Source organism: Rhinatrema bivittatum, chromosome 10 (genome assembly GCF_901001135.1).
Source record: "Rhinatrema bivittatum chromosome 10, aRhiBiv1.1, whole genome shotgun sequence".
NCBI classification, from domain to species: Eukaryota; Metazoa; Chordata; class Amphibia; order Gymnophiona; family Rhinatrematidae; genus Rhinatrema; species Rhinatrema bivittatum.
Genome location: NC_042624.1, coordinates 85,739,292 through 85,765,504, shown reverse-complemented (window position 1 = coordinate 85,765,504; position 26,213 = coordinate 85,739,292). Strand labels below are relative to the sequence as shown.

The 26,213-nt window shown below is 42.9% G+C and overlaps 1 protein-coding gene across 6 annotated transcripts in view; it reads right to left on the bottom strand.

Moving 5' to 3' along the window:
- Window positions 1-1,476: 1,476 nt before the first annotated feature.
- The window catches only part of DDAH1 (dimethylarginine dimethylaminohydrolase 1), a 232,137-nt gene continuing 207,400 nt past the window's right edge, over window positions 1,477-26,213 (bottom strand). For all 6 annotated transcript variants that reach the window (XM_029617959.1, XM_029617956.1, XM_029617953.1 and 3 more), the window contains 2 exons: window positions 4,186-4,329; window positions 1,477-2,772 (listed from right to left, as the gene is read on the bottom strand). In XM_029617959.1, coding sequence (XP_029473819.1) covers window positions 2,656-2,772; window positions 4,186-4,329 — 261 coding nt within the window. In that variant the 3' untranslated portion in view covers window positions 1,477-2,655. The remainder of the gene's footprint in view (window positions 2,773-4,185; window positions 4,330-26,213) is intronic.

The following is a 26,213-nucleotide window of genomic DNA, read 5'->3' as shown; positions in this document are numbered from 1 at the left end:
GAGGGAGAAATAATGACAATGGTGTTTGTCGCACCACCTACTAAGACTAGGGCACACTCCATAAAATTAGCTGGTAGCAGATTTAAAGACATTTAAGACAAGTAATTTTCCAGTCGATGCACAATTAAGATGTTGTCAAGGCTCGTGGTATAGCTAGATTAAAAAAAAAAAAGTTTGGACATAGTCCTGCAGGAGGACAGGTCCATTAGCAATTATCATCCAGGTAAATTTGAGGATCACCACTCGCAACTTAGTGCTGGGAAGTCAGCAAGAGAGAAAGGATCTCCCCATTAGGTTCCATCAGGTACTTCGTATGTTCTTATGCTCTCTTTAACCCATCAACTGCCACTGATTTACACCCATTTTCATAAAATATGTTTCTATTGTTTGAATGTGTAGACGCTTAAAGATATTTTTGAATTGCACAGGTGCCTTGTTAATTCCCGCATAGTCTTTGTTATGACCATTTGGAGATTTATAGAGTTGTAAATACAGAGATGTACATGCTCCTTTGGGCTTCCAGGTCAATCAGAAATGGCCTTCCCCCTGGGCTATGACACCATGAACCTTCATTCACATTTATCCAGGGAGTTTTCTTCGTATTTTTAACCTTCTCTCCTTGCCAACTAACTCAGCCATCATGGTAGTCCTCAGTCTGACCACTAGATGTCAACATTGTTCAATGACTAGTACTTCATTTCTTCCCCCCCCCCCCCCCCCCCCTTCCTTAGCCCAAGCAACAGAGAGAGGCCAGACTTCAGAATCAAAGCCAGTTGTCCTATATGACAACAAGCAACACTATCACTAAACCATCGGGCCAGACTTTGGGTACTATAAATGTGTTATAATTTGTGCTTTATTTCCATAGGAATTATATTTCTTGATTCAGATCATAGTTTTTTGTTTGCCCATTCTAGATAAACAACTCTTTGTTTTCTTTCTTTTTACCAGTCTGATTACTATAAAATAAATCATTTTTTATAACAGTAATTTGCTATAATTTATATGTTAAAATGGATTGTTGGTAGACAAATGTTTCTCTACATTTTTTACATACTAATTTCAGATTTAAGCAAATCTGTCTCCACTCAAATGTATGATTCCCAAAATAAATGTTAACTAGATGCTAGGAAATTCATCTTTATAGGCACATAAAATGTGATGATTATAGAACATGGGTGCATAACTCTTTTTCTGCTGGATGCTTAATGCATTATAGGCATTTTAACGCTTTGAAAATTAACTTCTGTCTTATGCACCTAAAATGTTATGAGGGCAATAATAAGTTTCCCTGTGTAGCCTGTAGATCCACAGATACTTGGTACCTAGGGGACTGCATGCTCATTTTCAAAAGGTATCTCCTTGAGTAGAAAATATGCAAGTATTGTATCACAGACCAGAGAAAAGGTCAGTTGTGCAGACTGGAATTGCAATGGGTGCACAAAAGTCTTTCAGGTCAAATGTAAAACTAGATAATAACCATACAACTTGTAACTTTATTATTTTCAAGAAATCATAATAGATCAGAACTTCTCCCACTCACATCCCTCAATATTTCAACTCAATAAAGGCCACAAGAGAAAGGAAAACAAGAAACTGTTTTTCGTCTCTCCAATTATTCCTTGCTGGATTCCTAACTGTTCACCATTCAACCCCTCCAGTTAGTTCTCCAGCCCTAATAGTAATTCTTATTGCATAATCTGGCTGTGTGAATTTTTCCTTCAGTGGTAACGTTTTGGGTTACATCATACATGATGTACAGAGCAAAAACTACTTTTCTGTATTATATTTACGTCTTGTGATGTTGATCTTGGAACATCTATTGTTTTGAGCAAGAATTGGACTACGTCAGTGATGTTTCTTGGCACCCTTGATTCAGATGGCTCTTTGAAACACAACCCGTGTTGGGATGGTCATCTGTGGATTTGTTACCTTTGTTTCTAGTTCAGAAGTGATCCTGGACATTTGGCTTGATAACATTCCTGTATTTTGTTTGCTTCAAGCATCATTTTTCAACTCTCTGTTTATAGCATCTAAACTGGAAATTTTATTTGCATTTAAAAAGTCTTGAAAATTTGTATGGACTATAATACTTTAGACATGTACTTTGGGGACATCTGATTAAAACACCAAGATGCTTCATTTATACCGGTTTCTCTCTTTATTTATGATAGTCCCTCTATTAATTTTTCAGCTGATAGGGTACCTCTATTTTCTGATTATTCTTAAGCCCTCAAAGGAACACACTATTCATTTCCTCACACATGAAAAAGTTGTGCTATGGAAGGGTAATATGGCATTTACAGAGTACACTGACAGTGGACATGAAGACAGCATCACATTTTTGTAACCATGTTCTAATAATCTATTATAATACGTCATTACAACACATCTCATACCAGTCAATTCTGCAGTCTGCATGAAATTCAGTTATGGCATACTTAGAAGCCTTTTTCCATTATCCAAGCTATGCTAAAACATGGGCCATCAATATTAATCCAGGAGCACAATAAAAGTACCCGAACATAAATCTGTAAACAAGAATTAGTAGCACAGTGGTAGATTGTCAATAAAAACAACATACTGCAAGTGGCCACAGACTCTGTTTCCTTGCATGTACATTATTGCCAGTTACAAGGGAGAGACTCTGTAAACTCATTGTTCCAGCTTTTTGTAAATCAGAACAGAACAGCAGCTAAGTAACGCATCTACTTTTTCTAATTCTGTGTTGGCAATAGGTATCAGCATGTGGTCCTTCAGCTTTTCGTAAATCTGTTTAGGAAAGAAATGAACAGTATAAGCTTGTATCTTTAACTTGCATCCCCTCTACATAGACTTTATGAGTCAGTGTATGTAAGTCAAGTCAAGGCACAACTCTAAAATGACTGGATGCCTACATGACATAAGCTTTGATGTATAGATTTTTGGGCCTCCTCTGAGCTCAGTCTTGTTATCTACCAGTTGCTAGGGTTCCAATGGAGCACCCATATCTGTCTTTGTCCCTTTGAAAAGCACAGTACCACTTTATGGCTGAGCTAACATTTCCTCTGGAGGGGTCATTTTACAGTGAATGGTTGGATCCTCAGAGGAGACAAGTAATTGCTTATCCTTGGTAAAGGGATGAGGGCTAAGTAATGGAGGAGACACATGATGTGACAGAGACCCAAAAAAAAGATTCAGTGTTAAAGAGATAGCAGAAAGAAATGCCCACTTAAAGATGAAGAACAGAGAATAAGTAAACAGGGTACTGAGCAAAGGAAGTAAATATATAGAGAGAAGACAAATGAAGAAAGAGAGACAAAAGTAGCAGAGGCAAAGAAGCAGGCTAGAGGGCTAAAGAATCTAGGAAAGCTGGCCAAAAAAAGAGAAGAGGGGAATGTAAGAAGAGCAGAAACCAGCAAAAATACTCAAAGACAGTGAGTTGCCTAGAAGGTAAAAACGAGACAAAGCTACCTAAGCTTAGCATGCTATTATTTGTGGCTTAGTATGCAAGACTTTCAAAGAAATGCATGAAAAACAAAAAGGAAGAGAAGAGACTAATGCTTGTAGGAACCAGGAAAGAGAATAACATTTCATCTGTCACAATATTTGTCCAAAGCCACAACAAATTTTGGAGTTGGGGGGGGGGGGAGGAGTGGCGGAAGCAATGCATTTGTACGTTTTGATGTATTTTATGATGTATATTGTTGTATTTCTGACGTATTAATTTATGGTGCATTACTATTTATTATATGTTCATGTTTCGTGAACTGCTTTGGGTTGGACTATATTTAAGGAAAGCAGTATACACACATAACTTAACGTAACATAACATGTTTATCTATAAAGACCTGAAGAAAGAGGTAGAAGGAGAAAAGAAGCTTGATTTTTTAAATGAAGGCCTTATCTGTCTGTTAAAGGAGGTTTATATGTGTGTGTGTGTGAGACTGGAAATCTGTTTGTAAGCTCAACACCAGATTTTTCAAGCCAAAAATCAAGTCAAAGAAAAGGGAAGTAGGAAAGAAAAAAAACCCTCACAGCTTTAATTTTAGGTTCCTCAAATTATATCTATCTCTTCTAGACTAGCAAGTTCTTAACTCGTGGTGAGAGCCTCCCTAGACATTGGGGTATGCAGTGCTTTATTATGCATAAATACGCGACACCCAGTCATACAGAGAAGTACTCAACAGGAGCAAGCGCTTTTACCTTTGCACTTTCTGGATATTCCTCAGGGGCTCGGTGCAGCAGGACGTGCCCTTTGTTTGGTATGTTTAAGTATACACAGTTTGCTGCAGCATCATCAGGTACCGTCAGCTTATCATATCGGTGGTCGCTCATCTGCTGCATGGTCTATCAAATAAATAAATAAACAAACATCAAGCATGACAACTAAAAGATGTATTTCAGATCCATTCTGGTAAGGTCATGATAATGCAACATGCCTGATAAATAGATTTGTGATGGGCGTGGATGGTGTGTAATTATTTCATTACTTGTACAGAAGCATAAGAACATAAGAAATTGCCATACTGGGTCAGACCAAGGGTCCATCAAGCCCAGCATCCTGTCTCCAACAGTGACCAATTCAGGCTACAAGTACCTGGCAAGTACCTAAACACGAAGCAGATCCCATGCTACTGATGCCAGTAATAGCAGTGGCTATTCTCTAAGTCAACTCGATTAATAGCAGTTAATGGACTTCTGCTCCAAGAACTTACCCAAACATTTTTTTAAACTCAGCTATTCTTACTGCACTAACCACATCCTCTGGCAACAAATTCCAGAGCTTAATTGTGTGTTGAGTGAAAAGAATTTTCTCCGATTAGTTTCTAAATATGCTACTTGCTAACTTCATGGAGTGCCCCCATGTCTTTCTATTATCTGAAAGAGTAAATAACTGATTCACATTTACCCATCCTAGACCTTTCATGATATCATATCCCCCCTCAGCTGTCTCCTCTCCAAGCTGAACAGCCCTAACCTCTTTAGCCTTTCCTCATAGGGGAGCTGTTCTATCCCTTTTATCATTCTGGTCGCCTTTCTCTTCAGGGTTGGCAGAAACACTAGGCCTGGGCCTAGGGTGCCAACCATTAGGGTGCATGACTCATGTGGAGCCTCGAGCGGAGGCTCCACATGGGTCGTGCCCTACATGGCTTGCATCCCCTAATGGGGGTGGTGGTGCAACCGGGGAGAGTGGAACGACTGGGTGGGGGCGGCACGGTGATGGGGGAGGTGGGCACAAGGCAGAAGGTGCCTAGGGTGTCTAATCCCTTTGCACCAGTCCTGCTTGTCTGTACCTTCTCCATCGCAACTATATCTTTCTTGAGATGCGGTGACAACAACTGAACACAGTATTCAAGGTGCGGTCTCACCATGGAGCGATATAGAGGCACTATGATATTTTCCATTTTATTTACCATTCCCTTCCTAATAATTCCTAACATTCTGTTTGCTTTTTTTGACCACCACAGCACCCTGGGCCGATAATTTAAATGTATTATCCACTATGATGCCTACCTCTTTTTCCTGGATGGTAGCTCCTAAAATGGAACCTAACATCGTGTAACTACAGCAAGGGTTATTTTTCCCCATATGCATCCCCTTGCACTTGTCCACATTAAATTTCATCTGCCCTCTGGATGCCCAATCTTCCAGTCTCGCAAGGTTCTCCTGCAATTTGTCACAATCTGCTTGTGATTTAACTACTCTGAATAATTTTGCATCATCTGCAAATTTGATTACCTCACTCATCGTATTCCTTACCAGATCATTTATAAATATATTGAAAAGCACCAATCCAAGTACAGATCCCTGAGGCACTCCACTGTTTACCCTTTTCCACTGAGAAAGTTGACCATTTAACCCTACCCTGTTTCCTGTCTTTTAACCACCTTGTAATCCACAAAAGGACACCGCCTCCTATCCCATGACTTTTTAGTTTTCTTAGAAGCCTCAAACGCCTTCTGAAAATCCAAATACACTACATGTACTGGTTCACCTTTATCCACGTTTATTACCCCCCTTCAAAAAAATGGCCTTTCTCCTTTTAGACTTACAGAACATAATTTTGCAAGAAGCCAGTTCGCGAGTTTTGCAACAATTATTGATAGGACAGGCTGTGAAGAGGAGAGGTTTATTTTCTAGTACACTGTGTTCTTTTGCACCTATATTTAACAGGCATAGCAGAAAAAATAGATACCATGCACAATAGGGCTGGTATATGGAAAAAACTTTCAGTTTATTTTCAGTTTGTTTTCCATTTAGTTTTTTTTTTCATTTCAATTTTATTTTGGTCATTTTAGCATGCGCTAAAATGACAGGCAAGAAACAAAATGATATTTTGTTGGGTTTTATTTGCATTACAACAAATGTTATTTCCCTGTCATTTTAAAACTACAGCACATCCCTACTGCACACTGCTTTTATATGATCCTAAGACCGATGGGCTAAATTTTCAGGAAGGTATTTAGCTGGCATGAATCCAGCCACTATTCAAACACAAGGTGCCCGTGTACTTTGTGTGCTGGTGTAGCGTATGCACATCTGCTGTGTGTGTGCATTTTACAAATTTTTACAAACAGGTGTAGTTTTCTCCCCTGAACAAATTGTGCCCAAAGAATGCCTCTTTTTACTGTGGTTAACAGTATGCGCATTGTGAAAACACACAGGTACTCTTAGCTGTCTCAGGAGGATTCAGTCATTCAATCAAGGTGAGCCCTGTTTTTATCCACATCGTTCCTCCTTAAGCCGTTGAAAAATCACCCCATAATTTTAAAGTTTCTAAGGGCCTAATCAATTAAAGACTTTTTTTCTAATAAGCAGAGGAGGAGGAGACATCTTGGGACATCTCTCCTATGATGAGAGACCCTTCAGCTTGGAAAAGAGACGGCTGAGAGGGGACATGATAGATGTTTATAAAATCATGAGAAGGATGGAACAGCTAGATAAAGGATGGATCTTGGTCTGACCCAGCAGGGCAAGTCTTCTGTTCTTCTTGTGCTCTTAAACGAGGCCCCAAGTTTGTGAAGCTTTTTATGATGCTGGAGCCTCTTCTTTCTGAATTCCGCCTTCTATCCCTTTGACCACAAAAAAAAAAATCATTTTCCAGCAGCTTGCAATCTTCCCCAAGGCTGCAGGGAATATTGTTCTCCACCACCTGCTCAAAAAAAATAAATACTCAGTATGGTAAAAACAAAACCCCATGCATTGTAAATATCCGTGGGAACCCAAATCCCTCTGCCTTACCATTTGGATTTCAGATAACTCAAGAGATTGTTTTCCAAGTCATCTGGGAACCATTGGCACTGGCACAGTTTGCAGTGTGCGCCAATTCATGATTGCACAGAAAATGAACTTAATGCAAAAAAAGAAAAGGTTTAACAACAAAATCATTAGGAGAGAAAGAGGAAAAACCCTGACTCAATGCCAAGAACCATGCTGACAAATCACTCTGCAACAGCCTTACATCAATGCCGATTTAGGAGATTTTTCAGAGACTTGGGAGTGTGGCACAGCTGTTGCCTCAGTTAGAGAAGTTGTTTGATCCGTGCGGCGACAGTGACATTAAGCAGCTTGGGCCTTTAAAGGGAAAGATCCACAAATATTTCAGATGGGCCAAAAAATCATGACCAGTGATCATGGCTGTAAACCTGGTCCATAATCTGGGGTGCTGCCTGCGGGTGAAGTTTACTGGATTGCATTTCTAGCTCCAAGAGTGAGGTCCCTGGAAACTGAGGATTATCTGGCAAACTTCCCAGTATCTGTTTGCAGTATTGAGAACCAAAGCCTATGTCATCAAGAAATTAGGATTTCAGTTCTTGTTTAAAAAACCCTACCCCGATGTATTCCATAAGAAGAAGCATTAGATTGTGCTGACAGCAAGTTAAAGAACCAGGATTGGATATATTTCATGACGAAACGCAGGCTGGCTTGCAACATTGTTAGAGGAACCTCGTGCTGTGTCAGCATTGCTCAGCTCTGCAGGCTGTGATGTGCAGGAGAAAAGTGATCAAGTCCCGGAGGCCGTACATTACGGATCTCTGCTCAGGGGGAAGACTAAGGCTTTTTGGGTGGTAGAAAAAGAGTCTGTTTTAGCACTGATGGCCTCCGGCTGTGTGTCCAAGATGATACATACATCTGCAAATATGTAAACATAAAAAGGACTATTTTTCAATATACAATCACACGGTTAATGTGACTCCAACATTGCTCTAAGCTTCAACGGTAAGAGGAAATGTGGAAAAAAAAAAGAAGGATTTGTATTCACAAAAAAGCGGGGTGTAGCTTGCTTGTTACAGCGGTTACTACCCCAAACCAAATAAGCCTGATACTTTACTTTCAATGCATATCTAGCACAGCTCTCTGCTTCAACGGCAGGGGAGAAAGTCTGATACTGATACTTCACTTTCAACGCATATCCAGCATAGCTCTCTGCTTCAACAGCAGGGGAGAAAGTCTGATACTTCACTTTCAACGCATAGCTCTCTGCTTCAACGGCAGGGGAGAAAGTCTGTTACTTCACTTTCAACGCATAGCCAGCACAGCTCTCTGCTTCAACGGCAGGGGAGAAAGTCTGTTACTTCACTTTCAACGCCTATCCAGCATAGCTCTCTGCTTCAACGGCAGGGGAGAAAGTCTGTTACTTCACTTTCAACGCATATCCAGCATAGCTCTCTGCTTCAACGGCAGGGGAGAAAGTCTGTTACTTCACTTTCAACGCATATCCAGCATAGCTCTCTGCTTCAACGGCAGGGGCAATGTAGAAAAGAGTATCTATATATATAGACAACAACCAACAAGAACTAAATTACATAGTCGAGTAAACAAAAGCATGGATGTAGCTTCCTTATTGTGGCGGTTACTACCCCTAACTAAGCTACATATTCAATTAGATGCAGTTCCAACATTGCTCTCTACATTAATGGTGGGGTGGAAGGGAAATAAAACTAAAAGGTACTAAGAGCCAAGCATAACAAGTAAGAGGAAAAAAAAAGTGCATAGCTTGCTGGGCAGACTGGATGGGCTGTTTGGTCTTCTTCTGTCGTCATTTCTATGTTTCTATGTTTTCGGTTTTAAAAACAAGTTGAATGGGCGGTTCTGGGGTACTGTGAGCAGAACAGTTTTAAAATCTTGCCTACAGTAATCCTTGAAAAAATTAATATGGGCAAAGTATTACCTACTTATCCTAATTAAAATTTGGGTTTAACCAATTATTTATTTATTTGCACTTATAGAAACATGAAGGCAGATACAGGCCATGCCCTCAGAAATCCCCTGTGCTTGCCCAATGCTTTCTTGAATTCAGATCTACCCATGTCTCCACCAGCTCCACAGGGAAGCTTTTCCATGCATGCCCCACCTGTTCTGTAAAGAAATACTTCCTTAGATTGCCCCTGGAGCCTACCCCCTTTCATCCTCATCTGTTGAAAGAGTCCCGCCTCCCATGCACCGATACCTTGGAAGTATCCCAGCTCCACTATCCTGCCTTTCCTCCAGAGTATACATGTTTAGATCTTTAAGTCTATCCCTATACAATTTACAGCGAAGAGCATTTTAGAAGCCACCCTCTTGACTGACTCCATCTGGTTTACGTTCTTGTGGAGATAAGGTCTCCAGAACTGAACCCGTTATTCCAAATGAGGTCTTACCAGGCACTTACACTGGGGCAATATCACCTCCTTTTTGCTGCTGATCATTACTCGCCCTATGCAACCAAGCATCTTATGGCTTTTGCTGTCACCTTATCCACCTATTTGGCCACCTTAAGATTGTCAGAAATGATCACCCCCAGATTCCGCTCTTTTCCACGCACAGGACTGTACTGCTCTCTTGGGTTATTGCAACCCAAACGCGTGGCCCTGCATTTTTCAGCATTCTTAGCTGCCAGACTCTAGACCATTCCTCAAGCTTCACTAGATGCCTCCTTATATTTTCCACATATTCCTGTCTATCCTGTTGCAGATTTTGGCATCATCTGTGAAAAAGCAAACCTCTCCCAATAACCTTCTGCAATATTGCTAACAGAAATGTTGAACAGAACTGGACAGAGGACTGATCCCTGCAGCACACCCCTGAATGAACCTCCAACCTCACCCGTGACCAATTTCTGACCCAGCCAGTCACTTTAGAGCCCGTACCTAGGGCGCTTAGTTTATCAGTCTCCTGTGTGAAATCGTCTCAAAGGCCTTACTGAAATCTAAGTCCACTACATCTAATGCTTTCCCCTGATCCAACTCTCTGGTCACCCAGCCAAAGACACTGCTTAGCCAAGATCTAGGTCTGGTAAAACCGTGCTGCTGTGGATCTTGCAATCCATTGAATTCCAGCTGCACTATCCTCTGTTTTAGCAGCAATTCCATTAATTATAAGCTGCTGATCATGAATGCTAGTGGGCTATGATAGCTTGTGACTTGGGATTGCCACTCTTTGCATGTTCTACCTACAGCATTGGCCTGAAGCTCAGCACTTAGGCCTGATGTCTGATTTATAAGATGTCATGTATGAATACTACAGATAAGGGCAAAACAGAGCTTAACAAGCACCATGTGTGCCTGGGATAACAGCCTTTGAAAAACAAAAACGCGTGTCCACATGGGAAATCTCTGCCTCTTCTACACATAGTGTTCCCTTAAGCCAGCCAGAAAAGCACAATGACTACATGTGTTCAGCTCTCAGTTGGAAAAATGTGCTGGCCTCGGGGCATGAAACATTTCTTTCTCCAAAACACAGCTCCAAAACATTACAACTCCCAGAAAATAAGAAGGACTGCTCTAATTACCAAGCTTTTTTTTTCCCCATACATACAAAAGGGGGGGGGGAAGCCTTTCTAAATCAGGCCCCCCTAATGTCACCAGTTTCACTGCTGTACCTTATATGCAAATAACCCTGCTGCTTAGGAAGCCAAGCGTCACTAAAGTGATTCCATGTGTCAGGTAGGGATGATAAGGCAAATTACATTTGCCAGCATCTTTAGAGCGGTCCTGCTCGCTGAGGGGAGCTATTCCCTAGGAGGCAAGCACTACTGCAGCTGCCGAAAGCCACAGAAGCTCTGCGCCCCGGTCTGCGCTGATAGCACAAGGCAGCTGGATCCGGAAGAGAAGCAGCAAGTGCAGATGGGAAGGAAGAATTACAGCTAAATGCTTCAGATGAATGATAAACGAAGGGTGATAAGAAAAGAAAGGAGCCCTTATCTACAGTAGGGACTCCTTAGAAAAATGACTCAAGAGGCTCAGCCTGCAATCATGTTATACAGCAGCAGCCTAGCAAAATTCAGGTAATCCATTTCTCTACTAAAACAGACTTTGCACCAGTCCATGCAAATTAGAAGCTGAGAAATGAACTCGGGGAAGGGCATTTTTTGTTGTTGTTTGTTTTTTTTTTACAAAACAATGGTTTCAGCATAATAAAACATGAATATATTCTTTTAAAAAAAAAGTGTCAAAACTATATAGGCACACAAAGCAAGGAGACCTAGAAATAATTCCAAAGCAATAACGTGAAGCCACAGGCAGGTAAATATTTTGAAGAATCTATCTTGTTGTGCTGCTTTAGGCGACCTGAACTGTTTTTCAAAATTGGTATCAATTATTTCTGGCTATGGTACATTAAACTTTGCCACTGGGTATATGTTGCGTTCTAACAGTGCTATTTACTTTGTAGTTAAAATCTGCTAAAATATATTCGTGTCCCCTGGACAGCATTGGATGTCCCAGAGAATGGTGAACCCCTTTATCACTTCTCGTTTCTATCGCACTAATAGATGCGCACAACACCGTACAAATACCTATAAAACAGTCCCTTCTCTTTAGGGCTTACTATTTAATCAAGACAAACAAGAGACTTTGGACATTTCACTTATTATAGAAAATGGTTAAAACCAATAAGGCTATGAACAGGAGACCCAGGGGTCAAGATTTAAAAGCAGCCTCAAAAAAAGAGGGTTTTCAGGCTGGATTTGAATAAACCCAGAGTCGGAGCAGGATGCACCAGCTCAGGAAGCCTATCCCAAGCCTATGACGCAGCAAAGTGGAAAGCACAGAGCCTAGAGTTGGTGATGGAGGAAAGGGGTGACTTTCTCAATCAAACGAGGGATGTACGGAGAGATAAGGAACCGAAGGTACTTCCAGGTGAGTAAGAAATGGTTAGGGAGTCCATGTAGTGTTTTGAGAAGAGGGGTTACATACAGACCTGGCGACATGGGTGGAAGATAAGTCGCACAGATGGATTTTGAATAGGTTGTACTGGAGAGAGATATTTCAATGGGAAACTTGTGAGGAGCAGTTAGTCTGAGGGTGGCTAAGGAGTATTTGGTAGTACATTCAGAAAGGAAAGGATGGATTTTAGTGATGTTACAGAGAAAGAAATGACATATTTTAGCAGTGTGTTTTGGATGTATACAGAAGAGGAGAGAGGCGTTAAAGATGACCCAAGGTTATGGGCTGAGGGGAGTGTTACCTGCAGATATAGGGGGGGGGGGGGGGGGGGGGTTGGGTTTGCAATGTTCTGAGCATGCTTTAGAGCAGTGGTTCCCAAATCTTCCAGTCAGGTTGCCAGATAATCCACAATGAATATGCATGAGGGAGATTTGCAAACACTGCCTCCCTAGCATGCACATTTATCTGATACATAATCATTGAAGATATCCTGAAAACCTGACTGGGTGGGGACCCTCTAGGACATGTTTGGGAACAACTGCTCCAAATGGAGATGTTGAGTGTCAGTATCGGGTGAATTTTAAATGGGCCAAGCGCGTAAAAAAACGGGGGTTATGTGTGTGGCTGTGCCTTGTGCGCACCGCACGCATTTTCAAAGGGGCCCGGCCACGCACGTAACCCCTGTCACGTTCTGAATTGCCGGGCCCAGAGAAAGGGGCAGGCCGGGGGGCGGGGCTGGAGGCAGCTGGTACAGAAGCCATTTGCCCCTTTGCCAGGGAAGCGCGCGCTGGCAGCGTGCCAGCACACGCAAGTTACTACTGCTTGGGAAGAGGAGCAAAAGGTAGAATAAGAAATTGGGGGTTATATAGTATAGGGATAAAGGGTGGGGAGGAGAGGGGAAGGGGAAGGGAGGTTGGGTAGGTGGGTTGGAAAGTTCCCTCCCATTCCGCTCCTTAATTGGAGCGGACTGGGAGGGAACTGGGATAGGCCCGATCTCATCGCTGCGTGTACTTTTTTAAAATTAGCACAGGCGCGCGTGGATTATAAAATCTGGTGCGCATGTGTATCCGGCCCACAGATATTATAACATGCACGCGTCCACTTTTAAAATCTTCCCCTATCTGAGTACTTTGTGATGAGTCAACATGGGCTGAGAGATGGATGGATGTTACTCACCTTGAGCTACCAATGAAAAAGGCATGAGCTAAACAAGTAAATCTCCAAGAAATACGGAATAAGGAAAAACTGCCAGGCTCCCCGTAAAGCTTCTTGCTCCTGGGAGGAATACGAGTCCCCGTTTATTAAGGATTTCCAGTCAGGCGATGACATGGATCTGTAAATAGTAAGAGGGATTCTCACAATAAACTATCTGCAAGAGGAAGAACCCTGCAGGAGAAAAGGGGATCTAATAAAACTGAAGAAGGCCAGGAATAAGCAACAGGCTTTTGAATTCTTGCGCTACTCTGTGAGAGGAGAAATGGAATTATGGAAAGAATGACAAGGACACACTTGTTGGAACTGGAAATTGAAAGCTAAATGCTCAGCAAAGAAAATTAAAAACTGCGTCCACTCACTGTTCCTGTGAAAAGCAGCATGCAAATAAGTTTCAGGTGCAAATAAACTCAGCCCAGGACTGGAACTACAGCCTGCAGCTTTTCCAGGTTCTGATGCTGGTGAAACTGGGCTTCCACAGAAAGGACAGGTCAACCTTAACACTGTGATCGCATAAAACACCTGACTGAACACAGATCAAAAGAGCTGTATGACCATTCCTGATAAGGCCCTGAAACAAAGGTTTGCTTATTAGAACAGAAAACAAGCAAACAAAGATTCTTATCAGAACATGTGGCTTTTTTCCTTATTTCCTTCAACTCATCGGGGCCAATCAGGGAGCTTCCAATGCCCAAGCTAGTGCGCAGAGGCAGAGGACAGAGTGTAGGCTGCACACCGCTGGCAGTATGAGTACAGTAACTCCGTAAGGTACTGCTTTCCAAAAAGCATAAGGTCCGATATGTAGCAAGAAACAGCTAGGGGGCACAGCTTACTGTTAAAAGGATATTTGTTCAGTAATTTTAAAAGAAATGATGTTTTTCTTTCTCATTTTAAAGCTAGTTTTATGTTGTACTGTTCTTTTTTTCTGTTTATTCCCAGATTTAAGTTTTAGGCAAACGTAGGACAAGAAAGGACAAGAAGCCTGCAGGTAAATTTTTTTCTTGCACAGTCTTGAAATAACACATTTTTTGCCCAAGGATTTCATTTCCTGTAAATTCAGGAAGGGAAAAATATCCACAGTGAAAAAAGCAAAACAAAAAAACCCAAAACAAAACAGCGGAAGCAAAAGCTTCTGCAAAAATCTGATGGGATTTTTGCCCCAAAGTGTTAGAATTTAAGATCTGGTCAAGAGTCCCCCACAGTATTTTTTTTTTACAGAAGATTTCTGTTTTCAAAACGTTTCTCTATCGCAAGCTTCAGGAACTTAAATCCCTGGGTACAAAATCTCTCAAGAATTCCAGCCGAACCCTACTAGCAATTGCTCAAGCAGGTGCCAGCGTGATGTAGATGGCCTCCCCCACCTGTCAGGTTCAGCCGCACTCCCCTTGACCCCTGCAGTGCCATAGAGAACACAGCCTGCGCAGAGGGAAATGGGAAGCAGGGGTGGAAAAATATTGAGAACATTTGGGCACCAGTCAAACATTTTAGGGACCAGGGGGGGGAAAAAAACATTTTCTTCCCTACTCCTCTTGGTGGGAGGCAGATCCTGGAAGGGGAGTGCACGCTGATTCTGTCCAATCACCGCAGGTCTTCATAAGTTGATAAGGATCCGAGGCCTACGACCGAAAAAGAGACAGCAGCCATCTCGCAGGCTAATCCAGGCCACGCCCCAACGGAAGAGAGCAGCACACAGTGGAGAGGAGTGTAGTTTGCAGCCAATCGGATCCAGGCTAGACCTGCAGGAGCAATACGTGCAAGTTGATTCAACCCCCCTTCTGTGTAGATCGGTTGAGCAGGAGAGGACGGAAAGCAGGGCCAGTTCTGGGGCCACAGGAGACTGCAACTGCATATGTTGATCCCCCATCCTGGGACATAGGAGAGAGAGCAGCAGTGTGGGTTAATTTCCTCTTCTGGCCCTGACTGATGAGTTGAAGAGAAGCGCAGGACAACAGAAGAGTCTGGTTGAACCTTCTCAGGACTAAAAGCAGTCGCTTTCGGAATTGGACTGTGGTAGCCCAGCGAAGCAGTAGAGGCCCAGGAGAACAAAGGAGCAAGCCAGTCAGGTTGCCCCAGGACAAGAGCCAGCTGGCTCAGGCTGCTGGTACTGATTCTGCTCCCTCTCCCCACCATCATCTGTAAGGAGAGAGCAGTCTCGATTGATTTCCTTCTCCCACCCAGTGGAGTCTGGAGCTCGGGGGCAGGGAGTCTAGGAGAAGAGCTGCTCGAAGGTAAAGAATAAGCTTCTAGTTTCTCTGGGGGGAGGAAGCTGGCATGGAATTGGTGACCACTGGGAATTGGAGGGTGGTCAAGGGCTCAAGGATCAGTGGATGGAGTGTATTGGGGGGGGGAGGGAGAAGAGAGGGAGCAGCCATAGCGTTGCCAACTCATGCCAGGTCTACTGAACATGCTAACTCGATTCTGCTTTTTCTCCATGTCAAGCATGGAGTTCTAATTCAGTCAGGACCTCCTGGGTTTGGTAAAGCTTGGCTGTGTTTTATGAGATCACGTGCTTTCTACATTGCTGGGCCCCTACTGTGAAATTCACTCCCTGAAAGTTTACGTATGGAAAGAGAGAATTTAACTTTCAGGAAGAAGGCTAAGGCTTTTCTATTTCAAAAGGCATTTGGTAGTCAATTAGTGCTCCTTTTGTTTTGATGTGTTATGCAATGCAGCCTTTTCAATTTTAATGATTTGTTAATATATTGTTTTATGTTTTATACGCTATGAATGTTGGTTATACTTTGCAGGGAGCAATTGTACTGGACCTGTGGGTTAAAAATGTTTAAAATAAATCAATAGCTATGATTGTCCTATTGATTTCTCCTGGATAATCAAAGCTACAAATCCATGAACCCAAAGTGGCAAAAAAAAAAAAAGCCTGTTTGACTCAAGGTGAACTGGAAACCCTTTTGAGAGGGGGCAGGAGAGGCTGCATGTGGTGGGCGTGTGGGGATGATGGTTTTGTGTACACACTGCACATTGTGGAGTCAGCAACCTTATGAGTCCTGAAACAGACCCTGTCCCCAGACCAGTTTGGACACAATATTGTACAATGGCACGATTACTTCCTTTTATTTCTCTTCCTATGCATCCCAGCATTCCTCGGGCTGTTGCCACCACCTTGTCACACCGTTTCATTCCCTGTGTTGGAGGGAGGGGTCTCTGGGATGCATGACTCATATGTTTGGTGGGGGGGGGGGGGGGTCAGTTGTTGGCTGTGGAGAGGGAGATGCAGAAGGCAGGGCATGTGGCAGGTTTTTCTGTTTACTATTGCTTGTTTTCTGTTTCTCTCCTTGAATTATGTATGTCATTTTAATTTGTAAACCACGTAGACCATATCATGTATAAGCGGTATATAAGAAACTTTTAAATAAATACTAAGTAAATACATAGAAATGAAATGCAGCAGGTGGATAAAGGTGAGCCGGTTGATATAGTGTAGCTAGACTTCCAGAAAGCATTTGACAAAGTCCCTCATGAAAGACTCTTGAGGAAATTAAAAAGGAGGCAATGTTCTATTGTGAAGTGAGAAGCGGATAAAAGATAGAAAACAGAGAGCAGGGCTAAAGGATCAGTTTTCTCATTGGAGAAAGGTGACTAGCGGAGTGCCCCAGGGATCTGTGCTGCTGTTGCTGCTTAACATGCGTATAAATGACTTAGAGATGGGAATAACAAGAGAGATGGTCAAATCGGCTGATGATACAAAAATTATTCAAACTTGTTAAATCGCAAGAGGACTGTGAGACACTGCAAGACGACCATGGGAGACTGGGAATCCAAATGGCAGATGGCATTTAATGTGGACACATAGGGAAGAGGAACCTAAATTACAGCTACACTATGTAAGGTTCTATGTTGGCAGTTACCGCCCACGAAAAAAAATCTAGGCGTCATGGTGGATAATATGTTGAAATCCTCTGCCCCGTGTGTGTGTGGTGGCAGCCAAAAAAGCAAATAGGATGCTAAAAATTATTAGGAAAGGAATGGTGAATAAAACAGAATACCATAACGCCTCTGTATCGCTCCATGATTCAACAGCACCTTGAATACTGTGTGCGGTCCTGGTCACCGCATCTCAAAACAGATATAACGGAATTAGAAAAGATGCAGAGAAGGGCGACCAAAATGATAAAGGGGATGGAACGATTCCCCCCAAGAGGAAAGGCTAAAGAGGTTAGGGCTCTGTAGCGTTAAGCAGGTTGAAGCATTTGGTCAATCAAACTGCTTGACTGGCTAAATATTCAGGAACCTCATCTCTAAAAATAGACATCAGCTCATGCAATAGAATAACCACAGCAAGTTCAGTAATAGAATAAAACTTTCAAGCATTTCCAAGCTTTTGACTGGATGGCTGAGCAATGAACAGCTGGTGTATTTTGCTACCTTCTGGGTCCAGATTTCTTAAAGACAACGTGAGCCTGACGCCACAAGTTGGCCTGGAACCACTGAGCAAATATTCCCTCCCACCCTCCATAAAAAAAAATAAAAAAAATATACCCTTCAGATTTGTAGACAGGTGGTAGATGTTCCCTGCTAGGGCCTATAGGCTTTACTGAATCTGAAACACATCCAAAGTGCTGCAAAACAGAAAGAGAGCAATTTTCATGCACTACTTTTGGGAATGCTCCAAGATGCATAAACTTTGGCATGAGCTTGTTCAGTTTTTAGTTGAGCATAGTGCCATATATTTGTTTCCCTACATGTGAGCTGGCAAAACCCAGGACACCTCTAGATGTTCCCTCAACAAAAACAATTCATGACTATAGCAAGTATTGATGGCTAAAAAACTGTAGCCTGTTTAACTAGACACTCGATTCACTGCCAGCTATAGACTCTTTATTGTGAATTTTAAAAGCCAGGCACGCATGTAGCTCCTGCACGTGTCCACTCGATTTCAGAAGCCAACCACGTGCGCGCACAAGACCCAATGTGTGAATATCTCGCATCGGGGGCATTCCAGGGTGAAGCTAAGAGATGTGCATACAAGCCTGGGCACATGCCCAGGTACATTTGAGCATAAAGTTACTTCCGCTATGGAGGAGAGGTGTAAGGCCCAATAAAACTATATTTCCAGGCACTCTGAGGTGGTTCAGGGGTCTGGATTAACTGGGGGTCATGCAGGCCTACAGAAGCAGGGAGGGGTTTGAAGGACCTAGCTGTACACTGGGCAAATTGGTGGGCAAACTGTGAAATTAATCATGGCATGGACACACCCCCGTTTATAAGATTCCCTCACTTGCGCAGCTCAAAGCCAACATTACGTGGCTGTGCATGAACACTTTGAAAATGATGAGTGTACACATGCACAGGATATAAAATTGCCTCGTATCTGGCCACGTGCCCATATACACACGTATAGGGGCGCCCACGTGCCCTCTTGAAAGTTACCGTCTCTCAAGCTGATGCAATACCATGCGCTCAGGCTGGCGCACAGGTCAACCCGCAGTTGAACGCATGTTTTAGACGCACATCCATAACCCCTGGTGCAATGAGGGGATCAGCGCGTCCAAAACGCGTGCCCAAACCAGGACGTAGCTAATAGTGCTCATCACATGTAAATACCATGCTGATGAAGCTATTAGCTAGTACTCCCAACCCCCGATGTAAAAAATAACTGTGCACCCAACGCGCACATTTTAACCCTCAAAAATTAATGCCAGCCTCGGAGCTGGCGCTAAGTTTGGAGGAGCCCAAAAGCTGAATTAAAAAGCAGAAAATACTGCTTTTCTGCGGTTCCTCCAACTTAATGCTGTGAGGAACCACCGAAAGCAGCAAAGTGAAAAACCAAAATTTCTGGACGGCGGGTCGGGTTAGGAGAACGGACACTCAGCTGATGAGCATTCCTTTTCCTAACCTGCGCACTATCCACGTCTCCTGGGCGCCTCATGCTGAGGAGGCGATAGGGACGCGCAGTTTCCTCCTAGCGCCTCCTTTTCAGCGCAGCGGCTCATTTGCATGCTGCATCGCACACCCGAGAGGGATGGATGGGCGCGTCTTAGGAAAGCGGGCGCTCAATCACGAACACCCGTTTTTCCCGCATGCATACCGCGTCGGCCTGCAAGTGAACAAGGTTACTTGATGTGACGGATCTGCAGAAAACGACAGCCCAACCAGATAAATACAGCTGACAGATTTTTTTTAAAAGACGGCAGAGACTAATCTATGACTTAACTGAAAGGGGTGAAGGGCAGCATGGAGCATTCAAACATGCCCCTTGCCATGTCATTTGGGATCAAACGCACCCTGGGGTAACTATCACTATACTGCATGCCTTGGGGGGATCTAAAGTTTTTCTCCCTGTCATAATTATGTTTAGTAAATATTTTGGGGCACAATGACATTTTAATGCTACTAGATACTTTGGGATTTTTTAAATAAAACTATGAATTCTTTTTTTGCTGTGGTATAGACTTTGCATGCTTAATACATAGTTTACACCCAATCTAACTTTTTTATTCCTGTCATCTTGATTACATTTCTCTATGCATTTGAGCCACAAGAACTAAGACACTGTATTTCTGTGTCACTAAAACATTATTGTCCATTAAAACCATACTACAAAATAAATGAGTAACACTGCTTTAGAACACAGTTAGAGCAGGGGTGGGCAAACCTTTTAGTTTTATATACAGGGTCATTATTAGTTGCTCTTGCCTGTACCTGAAAGGGGGGGGGGTGACCCGTTGGAGCTCTCCTCAGGGACTCCTCCCCCCTCCTCACTACTTGACTGGAACTGAGCAGTTTCTGGCACTCTTGTAATAAAAATCATGTAATCCTTTCAATTTACAAATCTCTGATTTTTTACATTTAGTTACTGCTTTTAGAATTAAGAATTGTTTTTTACAAGAATAGACTTCATTATAGAATGACCTTTGATTTCATTGCAACCTTTTTTTTTACCAGACTCCTTTTTGGATTTTAGTCCTCTACTACTTTATTTTGCTGTTATGATTCAAAGATATTTACTTAATATAAGCTCAAGAGCTGAATTTGCCAGGCAGTAGTAAGGTTGCTAGTTTTTTGGGGTTTTTTTCAGCCTCCCTTCCTCTTTTTCTCCTCTGTGCCTCCCCTCTGTCGCCCTCTCCCAGCTCCAGGCAATGTTCCAAAAGCCCATTTCCTCAGGTAAAACAGCTTTCTACTTGCGGAAATGACTTTGAAAATTACCTTCCCAATTTACATTTTACACCTTATCTAATTTGGTTAATTTGAGTTACTAGGGTTGTCTTTATTTCAAAAAATAATAGTCTGGCCAGCCAGCTAGCCCCATCTGGCTTCATTTCTCTCTCTCCTCCATAGACCTTCCCCATTCTACTTGCTTGCACACTGCCAACCTTTCTCCATACTGGCTGGCCCTAGGTCTAACCCTAGAGACAGTAGCAGCAACACTGGCTGAGAACTGAGCTGGTGCATGCTCTGCTACCAGGCCCTGCCTCCGCTATGGAAGCCCTGGATCCAGCTGAAGTTTTCTCACTCTTGGGGCCTGCAACTGTTGGAGTTCCCTGCTAAAAATGAGCACACAGGTTGGACCTGGTGCACAGATCCCTTACCTCCTCTCCAGCTGGTGGCTGGAGGCCATGAGCAATAATTATACAAGTCCATTATATTGGACAAAAGGGTGTATGCTGGAAATGGTGCAGAAAAATAATTACTTACAATGATATCAGGATTTACAAAAATTTCTCCCCAGATTTTCAGAAACAGCAACAAAACTTCTTTAAGGTAAAAAAGGAACTTGAGAAGTGTGTGGTCCTTTATATGATGCTTTATCTGGTATGACTTTGGGTTGTCAGTAATGGGTAATAGAGGTTTATAAAAATCATGAATGGGGTGAAACAGATTACTTTTTCAGATAGCCCAAGGACTATGGGACACTCCATGAAACTAATGAGTAGCAGATATACTGTAAAACAAATTGGAGAAGTATTTTTCCACTCAACACACAATTAAGCTATGGAATGTATTGCTGGAGGATGTGGTCAAGGCATCTAGCATAACTGGGTTTAAAAAGTTTGGACAAGCTCCTGGAAGTCCATAAACTATTATTAGCCAGGTAGAGCTGGGGAAAGCCACTGCTTATCCCTGGGAATGGGGCAATAAGAAATGGATCTGCTGGGTATTTCGTAGAGGTCATGTGGACCACTTTCTGAGAAAAGATGCTGGGCTTGATGGACCCTTGGTCTGGCCCACTATGGCACTTCTTATGTTCTTAAGATCTTCTATTTTTCTTTCAGCTGAAGCTGTTTAAAGATTGAACAGTCTCAGACTAACTTCAAATGCAGAATGATTGCTAGATTATAAATTGGATTCTTAATTGCTCAACATTAGAAAAATATTTCTTAATGAAAAGAGTGGTGGATGCATGGAATGGCCTCGCAGTGGAGGTGGTGTAGACAAATAACATAACCGAATTCAAGAAAGCATGGGATAAGCACAGAGGGTCCTTAGCTACAAAGAAGTGAGGAAAAAGTCAGATCAACTTGGGTCTATAGCAATATTAGCAAACTGGTGTGCCTTCAGACCCAATCCGGTGTCTACCTGATGCTCAGATCCAGGCCAGGAACTGGGCTCTGCTCTCAGCACCTTGCAGTAACAAGAGACACCAGTTGTGGCTCAGACTTGTAGGAACTTTTTTCTAAGAACATGTGCAATTATGCATGTCTCGTCTTAATAGCTAAAGCATGAACCCTAGAGTGTGGTAGTTAAGAAGCAGCACGCAGGGTACAGATAGCTGAGATCCGCTTTGTGCAGCACACGCATTGCATACAGAAGTGCCTCATGTTCCCCATCTAATTCCTTCCAGCCTCTCTCTTATCCCCAGGCTGAGTAAGATGGGGAGAGCATGTACTGATTAGTAGGTGTAACTCACTTTGAGGTAAATTTTAAAAGCCCAGCATGAGCATTAATTAGGGGATGCACGAATAAGTCAGGCTCGCACAAGCTGACCAGAAAGCCACCGAGATACGCGCGTATCTCCCGCAGCGTGCACATCTCGAAAGTTTTCAAATAGGGGCAGGGCATGGGCATGATCTTGGCGGGGCATGGACGTTTTGGGGCGTGAACCTGAGATTTGCGCATAAATACTTATGCGACCCGGTGTGCGACGAGGTCCCCCGCTGCATGATTTTACTTCTGCTAAGGAAGATGCGTATGTTAAACATTTAAGTAAACTAGGCAGATCTGCGGAGTTTTAAGGGTTGGGGCTAACTGGGGGAGGAGTGAAGGCTATTAAACTGTGGGGGTTTGAAGGACCTCTCTCTTAACTTGGTGAACTGGAGACAAACTGGTAAAACTGGGAATGGTATCTGCACAAGCCTCTTTTAAAATCCACCAATTTACATGGTAGAAGTGGGATTTGCATGCACATGCACTCACCCGCTTAAAATTTGGCGCACATGCATGCGCGGCCAGGCAGTTTTATAGCATGTATGCATATACACACACGAGTTATAAAATGGCCGTGTCCCTAGGTGCGGGCTGACGTATGTGCGCACGGGTGCCAGTTTGAAAGTTACTGTCCCTGAGTGTTGGGAGCACCAGCGGCCGCATGCAGCACCACATCGAGCTCTGGCTGCCTACACCACGCCGACTGCTCCCTTCTTCTAAAGCTGTATATAGAGGGAGCTGGTCCATCGTGAAGGGTTTGTACTGTGGGTGTCTTCAGCCCCTCTTTGCCTTAGTTTTAAAATTTGAAAGATAGATCGGTGGGGTTTTCAGTGCTTCCTTGGCTCTTCTTTTTGCCATATGAGTCTTCTCTAAGTCCACACTGCCTGCTCCGTGGAGGCTGGTGCACCATATAACGTTTTTGTTAGTCTGGATGTGCCTTGGGCATGTAAAGGTTGGGAAACACTGGTCTAGGGTGTTGCATCAGGAAGTAAATTGGGAAAACGAAACTGGTCTTCGAGTCCTTAGCTGCCATTATATTCTGTATTTCTTTTCCTTTTTTATGGCATACTTTTACCTAGAGTTTCAAGACAAATAAGAAATATGTTGACATGGGAAAAACAAATTTAAGAAAATAAAGTAACTTAATTTTCCCACGTACAAAGTTCGATTTAGCTCTCTAACTTCACCAGAGATCCGAATCGCAATAGAAAATTAAAGAAATAAGGAAAAGAAGAGTTCACGTTCAGGTTGGCGGACGCCTTAGAATGTCCTCCCAGGAGAGGTGGCAAGGACCAAAATGGTATCGAAATTCAAATGGTGTGGTATAAACATAGACATTCCCTATTGGTTAGAGGATGGAAATGAAGAAACGGGGGTAAGCTGGTAGTAATTTCGGTGTAATATTTCTGCATGGAGCAGCAGTTACAACCCTAGACACCTTGCTGGGCAGACTGCTTGGACCTTTTTGGTCCTTACCTGCTATCATTTACTGTGTTACTATTTATTTATTTATAAGCATTGTAAATTCTGCATTTTTCCAAGAATACGTAGCTGTACTTTTCTTGGTCTGGGTTTAAAGACTAATGTAGTGACACGTGTTTTTGCTCTGTCCCAGGGACTATAACGAAAGAACCTCAAGGGTAGCCTTGAAATTGACTGAATTTCCGCACAACGGTTGGCGAAGTGCTTGCTTTATTCTGATAGAGTGAAAATTCCACCAATAAAACAAAGAAAAACCCAGTTCAGTCTCCGCAGTAAATCAGGCTTGCAAGAACAAATGCAATGTAATAAAAACAAAAGATGCAAAATAACTGGGTCCACTCAATTCAGATGCAACAGCTTTAAGCTTCAAAGATGGTATTTGTATCTGCCTCTACATCATAAGAACATTTCAGCCATGGCTGGATAAGTGCCTTCCAGTGGTGTATAAGCCGATTGGATGGTGCCTGTGCGACCCCTGCGATTCGGTGCTCAAGGCAGTCACATGCCGTGACGTCGGGCGTCGTGACGTCACGCCTTGAGCGCCGAATTGCAGGGGTCGCACAGGCGCGCATTCATTCATCCAGGCAGAGGAGCCGGCAGCTTTCGCCGCCGGCTCCTCCGCCTGGATGAATGCGCGTCTGTGCGACCCGGCCTAGATTTAACATGCGACCACCCGCCCCCCGGCTCCTGCCGCCGGCCGCCTGGACCCACGCGGCCCTCCGACAGGTATTTAAAAATGTTTATTTTTTTTTCTGACAGGTTTTATGTGTCCCACAGCATTACATTTTCTCGATCATCTCTGTATCGCTTTTTTTTTTATTGTGTTTTATTGTTTTTGAGTATCTTAAGCGGTGTCGATGGATTTGTTACTAGACTCACAGTCCTAACACCTACTAGGGGGAGGCGGTAAACTAACACGTTAAGGCTGCGGCAAAACAGCGGGTTACTAAGGAGATAATATCAGCGCCCGTTACAGTATCGGAGGGGAATAGCTAATTCCTTCATTATACAGCTAATTCGTTCATTTACACATCATATACATGCTGCGTGCGGAAAGGGTTATGTGTCTATTTTACGAAGCGCTAAGGACGCGTGAAACTGGAGACTGTATCGCTGGATCGCCTTACTCGTCTGTATTGTGCGCTCCCAGCACATTACAGACGGGGAATCTTTAACCGCATGTTACTGTATCGACCTGTGAGTGCATCAGGGGTGGCTACATAGGCTGGTAGCAAAGTAGCACAACTTCTAGATTCCTTAGGCTTCATATCCTTACAGAAAGATTGATATAGGTGGTTGGCTTTGTTGACAGCACAGAGAGAGGTTCTCTCTGCCATTTAACTGGTTCCAGCTCCATTTTGGATCCACTACCAATTTTGGGCTCCCAAAGCAGATCTCCAACTTTTCTAGCACAACAGGACTCTCCCAAGGCCGAACTGCACAATCCAACTAAGTCACAGCAGAAACAGAGTACCCTCTCTCTGTCCGACTGCAGAAGCGTCTCTTTCAGAACTCACTCTTCCATCCAAAATTAGAAGACCAACCACTGGGCCTACCCGACTCCTTCCACCGGTGGTATACATCCTCAAAAATCTACGGAGTTCTAGGCTATATCTTTCTTAGATTAAAAAAAAAAAGGGCCCAACTTATGGGTCCTACTACAAATACATGCAGCAGCCATCAATCTCAACAAGATAACATATTATAAATAATGTTTATTCTACCACTCACTACTGTGGCTTGCATAAGGAGATTCAGAAGTCAGATGAGGCTTCTTCTATCAAATTGCTCCATCATTCAAAAAAAGACCTCAATTGCTGGTTGAGGTCTTTTTTGAAAGACAGATGGTTCCCCTGATTTTTAATTTAACATTTACAAGGAAATTTTAAGGAAGAATTCCAAACCAAAAGAAGAAACTTCCTGGCACATAGCCAAGAACAGTTTCCTCTTTTTTTTTTGGTTTATGTCATAAACACTGGGAAACACCCAAATTCTATGGCACAAACAAAGCTGAGCTTTTTTATGTCTTTGCTTAGTTTGTTCTGCAATCTTGTTTTAAGAATGTAACTTTGTAAGCCGCTCTGAGGTTTTGTGATTGGGCGGATTATGAATATTTTTAATAAATAAATAAAATATTTCAAATAAATTATCATAGGGGCCAATGTTCAAAGGCATTTAGCTGGATAACTTGTGAATCATCTGGGTAGGTGCCAAATTTTGAATATTGGGAGAACATATCCGGCCAAGTGTTAGCAAGAAAACTCATTATCTGGGTACAATTTAGCTGGGTAAAAAAAAGAGGAGTTCTGCAGGGCATATCAAATTTATCCGGCTAACTTATCTAGTATTCAGTGGTATTTGGCTAAGTTAGCCAGATAACTCTAGGACTGCCTCAGAGCAGTCTTAAACTTATCCGGCTGTGAGTAGCTGCAAAACTTGCTATTTAATCAGCCATATTCAAAATGGATCAAAACATACTGCACCCTTTGGGTCCTTCAGCACCAG